Here is a 13,169-nt window from a genome sequence, read left to right as displayed (position 1 = left end):
CTCATCTGCCTTGTGAGAGACTCCTTTTGTGAGAAAGCTGCATCACAAAGGTTGTGGTGAAAATAGTGTCCTCCACCACTTGTGGTCCACAGGTATGGAGGCTCCCATCCTCCAATGGCTGGGATGGACATCACAGAGGTCATGGGAAACTACCAGGTAAAATTCTTAACGAATCTAATATCAACATTAAACATTAATAATTAGAAGGATAGACCCAAGCTGTTGAATAAGGAGAAAAAAGGGGGGGGAGATGGAAGAAATAATGTTAACAATCCTCTATGGCTGCTTGATTGGGATACTACAGAACTGAAACAGCTACAAGGGTATCACTGGACAGTCAATCTGCTGTTCCACTGCAACTGCAGGAGTGACTACTGCCATGACTACACAGTTTTCTGCTGGGATAATTACTGCCACAACTATGCAGTCCTTTGCTGGAACTGGTACACTGCAAGTGCTGTAACACACAGCCACAACTATGTGGACTTCCTTCACTGCATGGCTGCTACACATTTCACGAGGTTTGTCAAAGATAACCTAATTGCTACACTTGCTCAATGGCTACTACCTTCATCAAACAACTACAATTGGAAATGCACAACTGGGACAACTACAAAATTAGAATGTGACTGGAACAACTATAAACTTGGGCACAACCATAATTAAACTGGCCAAACTGTACTATGAGTTAAACCCAACTGGCTACAAATAAATCTATACTGCAATGAGGTCAGTGAACGGCTTGGAACAGATGTGGTGAAGAGCACCATATACAACTAGTTAGTCATTCATATGCATAGACTGCAAAATAATTCATGTAAATACTCATGCTTCATGGGATCAAACAGCTTGGGTCTTTACCAGGAGAACAATCAACATTTTTTGTACATAAATTGAGGACAAATTCCTTATAAATTGAACTGTAAGAATTAATTCTGTTCACTCTTGGACGACCCTACAGGTAAAACAAAGGGAATGCCATGCTGGATTCTAAGTGTGTAGGTATCAATTGTGTAATTGCATTCTACTGGCTTAATCCAAGATGTCAGAAAAATGTGACCTTTTCATCATGTCAAATGTCCATCCGCATATGCCTCGTGAGAGAAGTCTTATGTGAAAAACCAGAATCAAAGAAGTCACATTGGAAAAGCTTCTCTTCTGTTTGAGTCTTCATATGCTGTGTGGTATAACCCTTTTGTGAATAAGCAAAGCTGCACAGGTCACACTAGAAAACCTCGCCTGTGTGGTTCCTCATATGCTTTGTGAGATGATCCTTTCTTGAGAAAGTTGCATTGCACATGTTACACTGGAAAGGCTTATCTCCTGTGTGGATCCTCATATGTTTTGTGAGATCACCCTTTTGTGAGAAAGCAGAATTGCATAGGCTACAATGGAAAGGCTTCTCCCCTGTGTGGGTCCTAATATGCTTTGTGAGATTACCCTTGTGTAAGAAAGCAGAATCACACAGGTCACATTGGAAAGGCTTCTCTCCTGTGTGGGTCCTGATATGTATTGTGAGAGAACACTTTAGAGAGAAAGCAGAATCACACAGAACACACTGGAAAGGCTTCTCTCCTGAGTGGGTCCTCATATGCTGTATGAGATGTTCCTTTCGTGAAAAAGCAGAATCACAGAGGTCACATTGGAAAGGCTTCTCTCCTGTGTGAGTCCTCATATGCTTTGTGAGATCACCTTTTTGTGAGAAAGCAGAATCACACAGGTCACATTGGAAAGGCTTCTCTCCAGTGTGGGTCCTCATATGCTTTGTAAGACTACCCTTGTGTAAGAAAGCATAATTGCACAGGTCACACTGGAAAGGCTTCTCTCCTGTGTGGGTCATTGTATGAAATTTGAGATGATGCTTTCGTGAAAAAGCTGCACTGCACAGATCACATTGGAAAGGCTTTTCTCCTGTGTGAGTCCTCATATGGTTTGTGAGACCACCCTTTTGTGAAAAAGCAAAATTGCACAGGTCACAATGGAAAGGTTTCTCCCCTGTGTGGGACCTCATATGTTTTGTGAGATCACCCTTTTGTGAGAAAGCAGAATCACACAGGTCACACTGGAAAGGCTTCTCTCCTGTATGGGTCCTCATATGTTGTGCGAGAGTACCCTTGTGTAAGAAAGCAGAATCACACACATCACATTGGAAATGCTTCTCTCCTGTGTGGGTCCTCATATGCCTTGTGAGAGAACTCTTTAGTGAGAAAGCAGAATAACACAGGACACACTGGAAAGGCTTCTCTCCTGTGTGGCTCCTCCTATGCTGTATGAGATGTTCCTTTCGTGAAAAAGCAGAATCACATAGGTCACACTGGAAAGGCTTCTCTCCTGTGTGAGTCCTCTTATGCTTTGTGAGATCACACTTTTGTGAGAAAGCAGAATCACAGAGGTCACATTGGAAAGGTTTCTCTCCTGTGTGGGTCCTCATGTGCCGTATGAGATGTTCATTTCGTGAAAAAGCAGAATAGCACTGGTCACATAGGAAAGGCTTTTCTCCTGTGCGGGTCCTCATATGCTGTGTGAGAAAACTCTTTTGTGAGGAACCAGAATCATACAGGTCACATTGGAAAGGCTTCTCTCCTGTGTGGGTCATCACGTGATCTTTGAGGAAACACTTTTGAGTGAAAGTTTTATTGCACAGTCCACATTGGTATGGCTTCTCTCCAGTGTGGGTGATATGAAATTTGAGGTGATTCTTTCCTAAGAAAGCTGCATTGCACAGGTCACAATGGTAAGGTTACTGTGTGGGTTCTCATATACTGTATGAGAGAACCCTTTTGTGAGAAAGTAGAATTGCACAGGTCACACTAGAAAGTCTTTCTTCTGTGAAGGTCCTCACATGATCTTTGAAGTGACTTATGTACCATTTGAGATCATGCTTTTGTGAGAAAGCAGAATTGCACAGATTACACTAGAAAAACTTCTCTCCAGTATGGATCATCACATGATATCTAAGATAATTCACGATATAGCTGTGCTGTAGATGTCACACTGGATCCTCTTCATCATGTTACACATATGGATTCCATGGATGGCCCTTACAAAGGAATGTTGATGGTCACCCTCTTCCTGGAAAAAATTTAAATCATATGATTGAAATTGCTTTGAAATTAATATTCAAGTCCCTTTGTACCTAAACAGACCCTTTGTACTTGTCATAACAAAATAGATAGAAATACTAACAGATATGCTGTTATTATATATTGCATTCTACTTTTTCTTCAGAAATGTGCTGAAATCGATCCAGTAGCTACATGCATACTCACCCCACCACAAATGGAATGACTCAAATTTTGGTCTCGCTTTTTCATCATTACAATTTTTGGATGTGGGGAATGGCTCAGCTGGCCACATCAGTCATATTCTAACATAACTCCACAACATTCTATGGTTGGGTTCGCATGACCAGAATCTAAATATGACCAATTCTAGGAAGGTTTATTCAATTCATCTCATCTGACCCAAATAAGTGATGCAAGTCATATCCTTTCAGATACACTGGTAAGTGGTGTGCCTGTGTTATTATTTCAGCATAATAAATGAAATTGTAGAGAAACTTTCCATAGCTTATCTTGTCACATTAAGTAAAATACTTGTTTGTCTAATGGACAATAAATATTGGATATACCTACTAAAACAATCTTAACAATCATGATGTAATCAGGAAGGAACTGTTATCAGAGGTGCAATCCCAGTATGTGGCAAGAACACAATGTATAATGTATAATACCAAAGCTTTTTCCCCCTTACAAGGGAGGTAGCCAAAAAGGAAAAGGCATAAAATCATTCCCACCCATTCCATCCCTGAATACACTCCACACCCCCTCTTATCTTAGCACCTCCTGGATGACAGGTCATCCCTACACCTTGTCCACTGCCCTGGGTCAGAAGCAGTGTCACAAGACACAGCACATCCACAGCAAGGCCGCTTCATTAAATCGGCGACCCCCCCTCTCCATCCCCCCCATGCATAAAAGGAGAAGACGGGGAGAAATCCCTTCGGGCTGCGTCAAAATTTTGCTCACACATACTACCTCATCCCCCATCCCCCCACCCATTCCACCTCATGCATCACAACATCATCCATACACAACCATTCTCCATTCACACCTGTCTTCTGTCCTCTCCCGTCCTTCCTCAACAGACATTCCCCTCTTCCCCAAAGCCCCCTTCACCCCATCCATCCACCTCATCCAAGGACATCCCTTCATGTTCATTCCCTCCACATCTGCCTTCCATACCTCTTTTACTAGTCTTTCTTTGCTCATTCTTTCCGTGTGTCAAAACCATCCTAATACTCTTTCATCAACCCTATCTCCCAACTCCCTTTCCACCCCCGTTCTTCTCCTCACCTCCTCATTTCTCACTCTATCTAGTCTAGTAACCCCTATCATACTTCTCAGACACCTCATCTCAAACACATTCAAACTCCTTCTCTCTTCCTCTCTTATGTTCCATGTTTCTGCCCCATACAGTGCTGTTGGCACAATCACTCCTTCATATAGTCTCCTCTTAGCATCCATTCCCAAATGTCTATTCCTCATTACACTCTTTAATCCACCAAGGCATTTACTCGTTTCTCTCAATCTACATTCTACCTCCACCTTTGCACCCAAGAATCTAATACTATCCACTTTCTCCAGTCGCTCTCCCTTAATGCTCACTTCCAGTCTACTGCCACTTTCACCCCTTGTACATCTCATCACCTTACTTTTACCCACATTTATCTTTAGCTTTCTTCTATCACATACTCTCCCAAACTCTGTCACCAACTTCCTCAGTCCCTCCTCTGATCCTGCCACAAGCGCAGTGTCATCAGCAAACAACAGCTGGCTCACCTCCCACTTTTCTCCATTTTCTTTAACCATCTCCAATCCCTGACCCACTACCCTTGCATTTACCTCTCGCACTACCCCATCCATGTATAAGTTGAACAGCCAGGGCGACATAATGCATCCTTGACGAAGTCCCACCTTTACGTCGAACCACTCACTCTCTCCATTCCTAATCCTGACACAAGCACTACTACCCTCAAAAACTCTTGACAGCTCCTAGAAGCTTTCCTCCTATCCCATATATCTGCATAACCTCCCACAGTGCCTTTCTGTCTACCCTATTTTAAGCCTTTTCCAGATCCATAAAAGCCCAAAAAACATCCTTCCCCTTTCCTATAGCTTTCTCATATATCTGTCTTACCACAAAGATCTGATCTACACAACCTCTACCTGTCCTAAATCCACACTGTTCCTCACCAATTACTCCTTCTGTTCCTCTCCTAATCCTCTCAATCAAGATCCTCCCATAAGCCTTCCCAACTACACTTAACAACCTAATCCCTCTGAAACTACTACATTCACATTTTCAACCTACAGGTCATTTAAACACAGAGGCATTATATACACAAAACCCTGTTATCTTCCAGGAAGCCTGTGACTCCCTTGCTGGTTGTGACACTTGTGTCATAATGCTGCAAAAAATAGATAAATGAATACACAAAATAAAATTAAATAACTTTTCTTGTGAAACCTTTATTTGATATTAGTATTATCTCAGTTTAGAAGGTGTCCAATCCTACTACCTTGATAAATTTTAAAGTTGGATATTATATGGGTTTTTATACCATTTGAGCATTTTCCTCCTTGAAAATGACAGCCTAATTGCTGAGATTATTCGATCAAGGAATGTACTTGGCATCGAGAATGATTACTGTCCCAACCTCTTCAATGATCCTGAAGAACATGCTACCAAATTTCACCACACCCCTACATCTAACTGGTTCATGACATACTATAAGGAAAATAGAGGTAACTTTATCCATGCTGCTAAGTATCTAGAGAGACTGGAGTGTTCCCTAAAAATAACTTCAAAATATAGGGTAAAGATGATCTGAGGTAAGGATTTAACACCAAACATAATACTCCTCTATCTACCTTGCCCTTCAGATGGAATTCACAAATCCATCAAGCTGCACTGAACATTTAATTACTGCAAACCATATATCTACAACCAAGACCTACACAAATTCTCAGAAATATAAATTATGCCCTGACAATGTTCATTGAGTGACAAAAATATGAGAAAATAGTAGCATGCTCATGTTCACATTTTATGGTTCATATCTCCCTGAGCAAATAAATATTGGTCCTTTTTCTCTCACAATAAAAGCTTTCATCAACTGTCTTTTACAATGTTACCAGTCTTATGAGTTTTCCCACAGAAGGAAGAATTGCACATATGGTCTCCGATGTGGTCATTGCTCTGTCCTTGACTCACATCCTACTCTTGATTGTGAATCAGAACTTCACTGCTTCCATAGCAGAGAAGCTCACTAAATACATTCTCAAAAATGCAAAGAGTACCGTCTTGAACAAGACATTCTTCAACTGGCTAGACTTGGTAGTGCCAAGCAAGTACTTTATTTTAGACAGATGGATGGTGTGGCAAAGACATATGCCTCCTCCCTCCTCTCCATCAAATACAGTTAGGGGACCTTCCTGTCTTTCTCAACTACCAATTGTTCCCCTCCCCCATCCCCCACTCCTTTATGAATCCTGCTCCTGCTGTTACAGAGGAGATCTGAAAAAAAAACTTCCCACACAGTGATAGATACCTGGAACAAATTAGATAAAGAAACAGTGTATGCAAACAATACTCAAGGTTTTAAGAAAAAACTTGCTGCTGAAAGATACAAAGACGGGTTACCATGAGCATAGCTCCCTTCCCGTATAATACAACTAGGTACAACTAGGTAAATACACACACACACAAACTATATTTAGAATCATGAAAGAAATGGAAATCCTTGACAGAAAAGATTGACTAAAAAATGACAATGGAAAAACAGGAGGTCATGAAAAGAAACTCAAAAAGGATAACTGTAGAAGAGATTGGAAAAAGAATAGCTTCCCACACAGAGTGATGGATATATCAAATAACTTAGATAAAGAAACAGTATGTGCAAATACTATTCAAGATTTCAAGAAAAAACTTGATGCCGAAAGATACAAAGACGGGTCACCACGAGCATAGCTCCCTTCCTGTATAATATGACTAGTAAATACACACACACACACACACACACAAAAGTAGATGGGTTAAACATCTGGTAGAAAAAAATATACTGAATCCAATCAATTTGGATTTAGACAAGGAAGATCATGTACAACAAACCTGATCTGCTTCTATTCAAGACTAATAGAAATAATACAAGAGAGGGATGGATGGGCAGACTGTGCCTATTTAGACCTACAAAAAACATTTGATAAGGTACCACACAAGAAATTTATAAGAAAAATAGAATCAATATGTGGCATCGGAGGTAAATTATTGGAATGGATGAAGGACTTCCTGACGGAGAGAAAAACGAGGGTTGTAATTAGAGACAAATACTCGACCTGGGAAGAAATGATAAGTGGTGTCCCACAAGGCTCGGTGCTGGCTCCAATGATGTTTGCCATATATATAAATGACATGAATGAAGGAGTGGAGTATTATATGTATTTCTTCACAGATGACGCAAAAATACTAAAGTAAGAACAGAGGAGGATTGTGAATCATTACAATCACACTTGGATTAAATCTGGAAATGGACTCAAAAGTGGGAAGTGAACTTCAATATCAAGAAATGGAGTATAATGGAGTTTGAAAGAAGTAGAAACAGAATGTAAAAAAATTATAAATTTGGTGAAGAAGAAATAAAAAAGTGAACTTGGAAAGAGACCTTGGAGTAATAATCAGCAAAGACATGACACCGGACAAACATATCAACAAAATAGTCGGAGAAACCTTCAACCTATTAAGATGAAAGTGGCATTTGACTATTTGGATGAAGAAATTATTAAAAAAATATTAGTTATATTAATAAGACCAAAACTGGAATATGCAGCGACACTATGGACACCCAGTACTAAAAAGGATATGAAGAAATTAGAAGGAATACAGACAGCAATGACAAAGTTGGTACCAGCTATTTTCAAATTAACATACAAAGATTATCCAAATTGGAACTACCAACACTGGAGCAGAGAAGAGAAAGAGGTGATATACTATCTATAGAATCATGAAAGGAATGGAAATCCTTGATAGAAATGATTTACTAAAAAGTGACACTGGAAAAGCAAGAGGACCCAAAAACTCAAGAAGGATAACTATAGAAGGGATCTGATAAAAAAAAATAGCTTCCCACTCAGTGCTGCATATCTGGAATAATCTAGATAAAGAAACAGTGAGTGCAAACACAATTCAAGATTTTAAGAAAAAACTTGATGCTGCAAGAAAAGATGGGTCACCACAAGCATAGCTCCCTTCCCATATGATACACCTAGGTAAATATACTCACAGTGCTTCATTGACAGATGAATTTGAAACTGGCCCTAGTTGTGTTTACTAAAAAGTGGGAAGGGAGAAGTGTACTAGAAGTGACCAAAAAATGTAACTGTCTTTGTGTTTTTATTTATTTTCTATTTCTTGGTCAGTTACTCTAAAATGTGGAAGAAAGTAATGGCCATTTAAGGAATAAAGAGCCAACAAAGAGATGCCTGGATGTAAGGTGGAATAACCACAGGGGGTGACCCCCAAAAGGACATGCCTGAACAAAACACCAAAGACATACCAGATGACCTTTAAATTACAGGTACCGATTTACTATATACAGGTTAGGTTAGGTTTAGTTAGAATAGACAGATTTATCATCCTTTCATTTCTTTGACGTCGGTATCTATCAAAACAAACATGACATATCATTTGTCTGGCATGACTTTGTTAGTTATAAAATCTGTTTTAGCAGGGTTTTTTTCATTTCAGCCAAGAAAATTGCATATTATGATGATATAATTCACAAATAATTAATTTTCTATTGCTATATTGTGTAGTTGTGCACAACTAGAATTATACCTGTGATACATATATACGGGGTTTAAAATTTAATGATAAGAGCTAGAGGTAAGAATTGCACCAGTGAGGCCTGACCTGATATAACCTATCCCCTTGGTCAGTGGCGGTTCTTCCTATGGGCAGTATGGGCGATCGCCCAGGGCGGCACTTGGGAGGGGGCGGCATTGCCCCCTTCCAAATGCAGATCAAACCATGAGTGCCTGAGTCTATCTATACCGAATGTATAAAAGTCCCATAAAAGGAGAGAAAGTCGACTGGTCAGCATTTGGCTTCTATGATTTTGAAGACTGGAAGAATTAAAAATTCATTTCATGGACTGTAGAGGGCAATCATACAACAATGGGGCAAACATGAAAGGAAAAAACAAGAGTATTCAATCCAGGCTACTTGAAATGAATCCCAGAGCTCTGTTTGTTCCATGTGGGGCTCATTCTCTGAATCTGGTAGTGGACGATGCTGCCAAGGAATCTATTGATGCTACAAGTTACTTTGGCATCTTGCAGAAGGTTTACAACTTGTATTCAGCCTCCACACAACGACAGGCTATTTTGAAAAAAAAACAAAACAAAAACAAAAAAACATGTGAATATCACCTTAAAGATGTGGTCTGATACAAGATGGGAGAGCAAGATCAAGAGTGTGGAGCCCCTAAGATATCAAGCAGCTGCAGTGAGAGATGCACTGATCGAGGTGAGAGATCCCACCAAAGATTCTACAATAAAGGTTGAGGCCCAGTCTCTTGCAGAAGAGGTTGGATCATACTGCCTCGCCATTTGTTCAGTTGTGTGGTATGACCTGTTGTGCCAAATTCAGCATGTGAGCAAGCAGATGCAGTCTCCTAGCGTGCAAGCTGATGTTGCAACAAACCTCCTAAAGAAGACAGAGAGAGCTCTCTGTGATCACAGGGCAACAGGATTTGTTGCGGCACAGATGGCTGCCAAAGATATCTGTGAACAAGTGAATGTGGAGGCTGTGATAAAACATGAACGGCTAAGGTCTACAAAGCGGCACTTCTCCTATAAAGCACGTGATGATCCCTTAAATGATGCTTTGAAGAAGTTGGAGGTGACATTCTTCAATGCAGTCATTGATGCTGCAATGTCAGCCATTCAGGAAAGATTTTTCACCTTGGAAAATGTGGGAGAGAAGTTTGGTGTGCTGACTAATTTTCATAATCTCACATTTGAGATGCTGACCAAAAAATGTGAGGATCTTAGCACTACACTACAGTTTAAGAGTTACTCTGATTGAATGGTAGAGAGCTTGTACATGAGCTGAAAAACTTGCCAGACATGCCATCACAAACTATGTCCTTGCTTGAGCAATTAACATTTATCCACGAAAAGGAGCTCTCTGAAATATATCCAAATTTGTGGACTGCTCTCAGGATTGCTATTACTCTTCCAGTCACTGTTGCTGAAGAAGAGAGGAGCTTTTCGAAATTCAAACTCATCAAGTCCTACCTTAGGTCAACTATGTCACATGAATGCCTCACTGCTCTGGCCACCATCATCATAAATCACATAGTTGCTGAAAATATTTCTTATAATGAATTAGTTGATGACTTTGCAGCTAGGAAAGTGAGAAAAGTAAGGATTCAGATGGGAGTTGTATTGCAGTCCAATAAATTCTATTTATTTATTTACTTTTTTGCAAGGTTTGTAAAATTCACAAAATATTTAATTTTATTCTGTAGTAGCAATAAATATTTCAATAAAAAGTTGTTTTGTGAAAGTTTTGGTCGTCTTAAACTTCTAATTTACATTGTGGAGGGGGAGAAGCCAAGTATTTTATGTGCACTGTGGAAGGGGGGTGCCGAAGGTGAGGTTCGCCAAGGGCCCCATGTAGGCTAAGTCCGCCACTGTCCTTGATAAATGTAAAGACTTCTTAATTTTTTCTTAAATAACTATTGTTACTACTATTAGTTTGCAGTACTTATATCTGGGGTTAAGAATACTCAGAATGATGAGAGCTAACCAACTATGTAGGTAATTGCAGGTGCCAGGTTGGCAAACATCTTGATAAATACCCACATATTTACTCCTGCTCAGATTCATGGCAATGCATATGCTACCATACCAGAATTAAAATGTAACAAATGCCATAAGTAAACACACAATACATGCACTAAGCTACTTTACGATCTATATCATTTCACTTACGAATTCAAGAAAAGCACACTTGTTTAGCCTGTACAAAACACAGCCACGAAAACAAGCTCTTCAGATACCTGAGAGTGCAACACAATGCTTGGCGGTCCATGTCGTCATATGTAAATAAACAATGCCAGGAACTTGAAGAATAATGGCGTAAAACGTGAGTTCAAAGTGACAACGATAAATTAACACCAGGGAAATTCTTATTCGGGAAAGCAAAAATATATGTTAAAAAGGAGAAACTACACAAACTATGGAGAGGAATAGAAAAGATGAAGGAGGCGGGCGGAGTACAAAAACAGGATAGCAAATTTTTACATATTTTCGCGGTCAGAGTATAAACGAGGGAATCAAAACACAAAGCACTTTATAGTCAGTTAGGATAAGAAATAGTGAGAACTTAAAAAAAGAGAGGTCATCTTTTTTTAAGTTTTCACTATTGGTAGTGTAATTATTTTTCATCTTTTCAATTTCACGTTTAACTTCCATAAGATAATTTTAATCCCTTTAGCTCATTATTTAGGTCATAATTTTCTTCAAATCAGATATCTCATTGTTAAGTTAAACCTTTCGCTAATTCTACAATATCTTTCCTTAGTTCTACGAATTAGTTCTTTCACAGTTTTCTATTAATACTTATCTCCCTTTCCATGCCCAAGCTTCAACTCAAATTTCTTCTTTCATACCAAAACCAGGAAAATTCTTCGTCATACAGTCGGAACTTCTCTGGCGTTTCAAGGACTCTCCTTACATTTAATTTCGGTGTAGCGCCTCTAGATATCTCTACTTTTCAGTCGACATTAGGCTCAAAATCATGATTTTATAGTCTTGTATTTTCTTTCAAAGAAATAATTTAGGGTAACTACAAGTACTCCCCCTCCCATTTAATACAAACCTAGAGGTCCGTCTCAGGATGTGTGAGGAGGAAATTCGTCTTCTCAGGAGTGCGCTCCGTGAGAAGAGTGAACCCTCCCCACAACCCAAAGAGCGTTCCATTTCTTCCCCTACTGTCACTGCCATGAGCGAGTGGCGCCCCATGGAGTCCCGTTTGTCGAGCACGCGTTTGGTAGACGTGTGCCCTGTGGAGCAAACGCTGTGCTCTAGCAATCGTTTTGCTCTACTGGAGGATGAAGTGGCTGAAAACCAGGAGTTCTTGGTGGTGGGGGACTCCATGGTACGAGGCTATGGCGACATCCTGCAGCGGAAGACTAAGCGACGTTGCAAGCTTGTATGCCAACCGGGCCGTGGGATCGTCGATTGTACCCGGTCCATCAGGGAGCAAGGACGGAAGAACACGGTTACGATTGTTCATACGGGAAGTAACGATGTAGGTAGGGTGAGAACAGAGGAGCTTGTTCGGAATTACAAGGTCCTCCTTCAGGAGATGAAGGAACGTGGGAGCCGTCACGTAGTCTGTGGGGTCCTCCCGAGGATCTACGCAGGCTCGTGTTGGAACAGTAGAGCCATATGGGATCAATGATAGGATATCGCAGTTGTGCACACAATTGGGATACCACTTTCTTGATCCTTGGTATCTCTTTTCTAGGCGCCATGACCTTTACGCTTCTGATGGGATCCACCTTACCCGCAGAGGCAAAGATGTTCTTACAAACCTCACTGTGGGAGTTTGTAATGAATTAGCGCCTTTTTTAGGGTAGAAGCCCAAAGGGAAGGGGAAATAGAATGTACTTGGGAAAACAGTGTAGATTATTATATTAATGTAGAACAATGTGCCAGTATAGGACAAAATATAATTTTAGGCTGTAATGTCGCTAGAGGACGAAATGTCACATTAGGATGTAATGTCGCTAGAGGACGAAATGTCACATTAGGATGTAATGTCATAGGACAAAATGTCGCAATGGGATATAATGACAGCGGAGGACAAAAGATCACGATGGGAAGTAATGATGGTGGAGAACAAAATATCACGATAGGATGTAATGATAATGGAGGAGAAAATATCACGGTAGAATATGTCAGTGAAGGACAAAATATAATTTTAGGAAGGGATACCGGACAGAATATCAATGAAGGCCAAAATATAATGATAGGATGTAATGTCGCTAGAGGACGAAATGTCACATTAGGATGTAATGTCATAGGACAAAATGCCGC

The 13,169-nt window shown here is 40.2% G+C and overlaps 2 protein-coding genes across 3 annotated transcripts in view; one reads left to right on the top strand and one right to left on the bottom strand.

Moving 5' to 3' along the window:
• LOC143031811 (uncharacterized) overlaps positions 1 to 11,295 on the bottom strand; it is an 11,837-nt gene extending 542 nt beyond the window's left edge. The window contains exons 1-2 of one of the 2 annotated variants that reach the window (XM_076196121.1): positions 11,126 to 11,295; positions 1 to 3,072 (exon numbers count right to left, since the gene is read on the bottom strand). The exon at positions 1 to 3,072 is cut by the window's left edge and continues 542 nt beyond it. In XM_076196121.1, coding sequence (XP_076052236.1) covers positions 1,226 to 2,596 — 1,371 coding nt within the window. In that variant the 5' untranslated portion in view covers positions 2,597 to 3,072; positions 11,126 to 11,295 and the 3' untranslated portion in view covers positions 1 to 1,225. Of the gene's footprint in view, positions 3,073 to 11,057 lie in introns of both variants that reach the window. The other variant, XM_076196120.1, reaches the window with a different exon arrangement.
• Positions 9,496 to 10,146, top strand: LOC143030406 (uncharacterized). The gene has a single exon (XM_076193554.1). The coding sequence runs from the start codon at positions 9,496 to 9,498 to the stop codon at positions 10,144 to 10,146; it is 651 nt and encodes a 216-aa protein (XP_076049669.1).
• Positions 11,296 to 13,169: the final 1,874 nt, after the last annotated feature.

This window comes from Oratosquilla oratoria, chromosome 12 (genome assembly GCF_046742065.1).
Source record: "Oratosquilla oratoria isolate Oo_2021 chromosome 12, ASM4674206v1, whole genome shotgun sequence".
Lineage (NCBI taxonomy): Eukaryota > Metazoa > Arthropoda > Malacostraca > Stomatopoda > Squillidae > Oratosquilla > Oratosquilla oratoria.
This window is presented reverse-complemented; position numbering and strand designations above follow the sequence as displayed.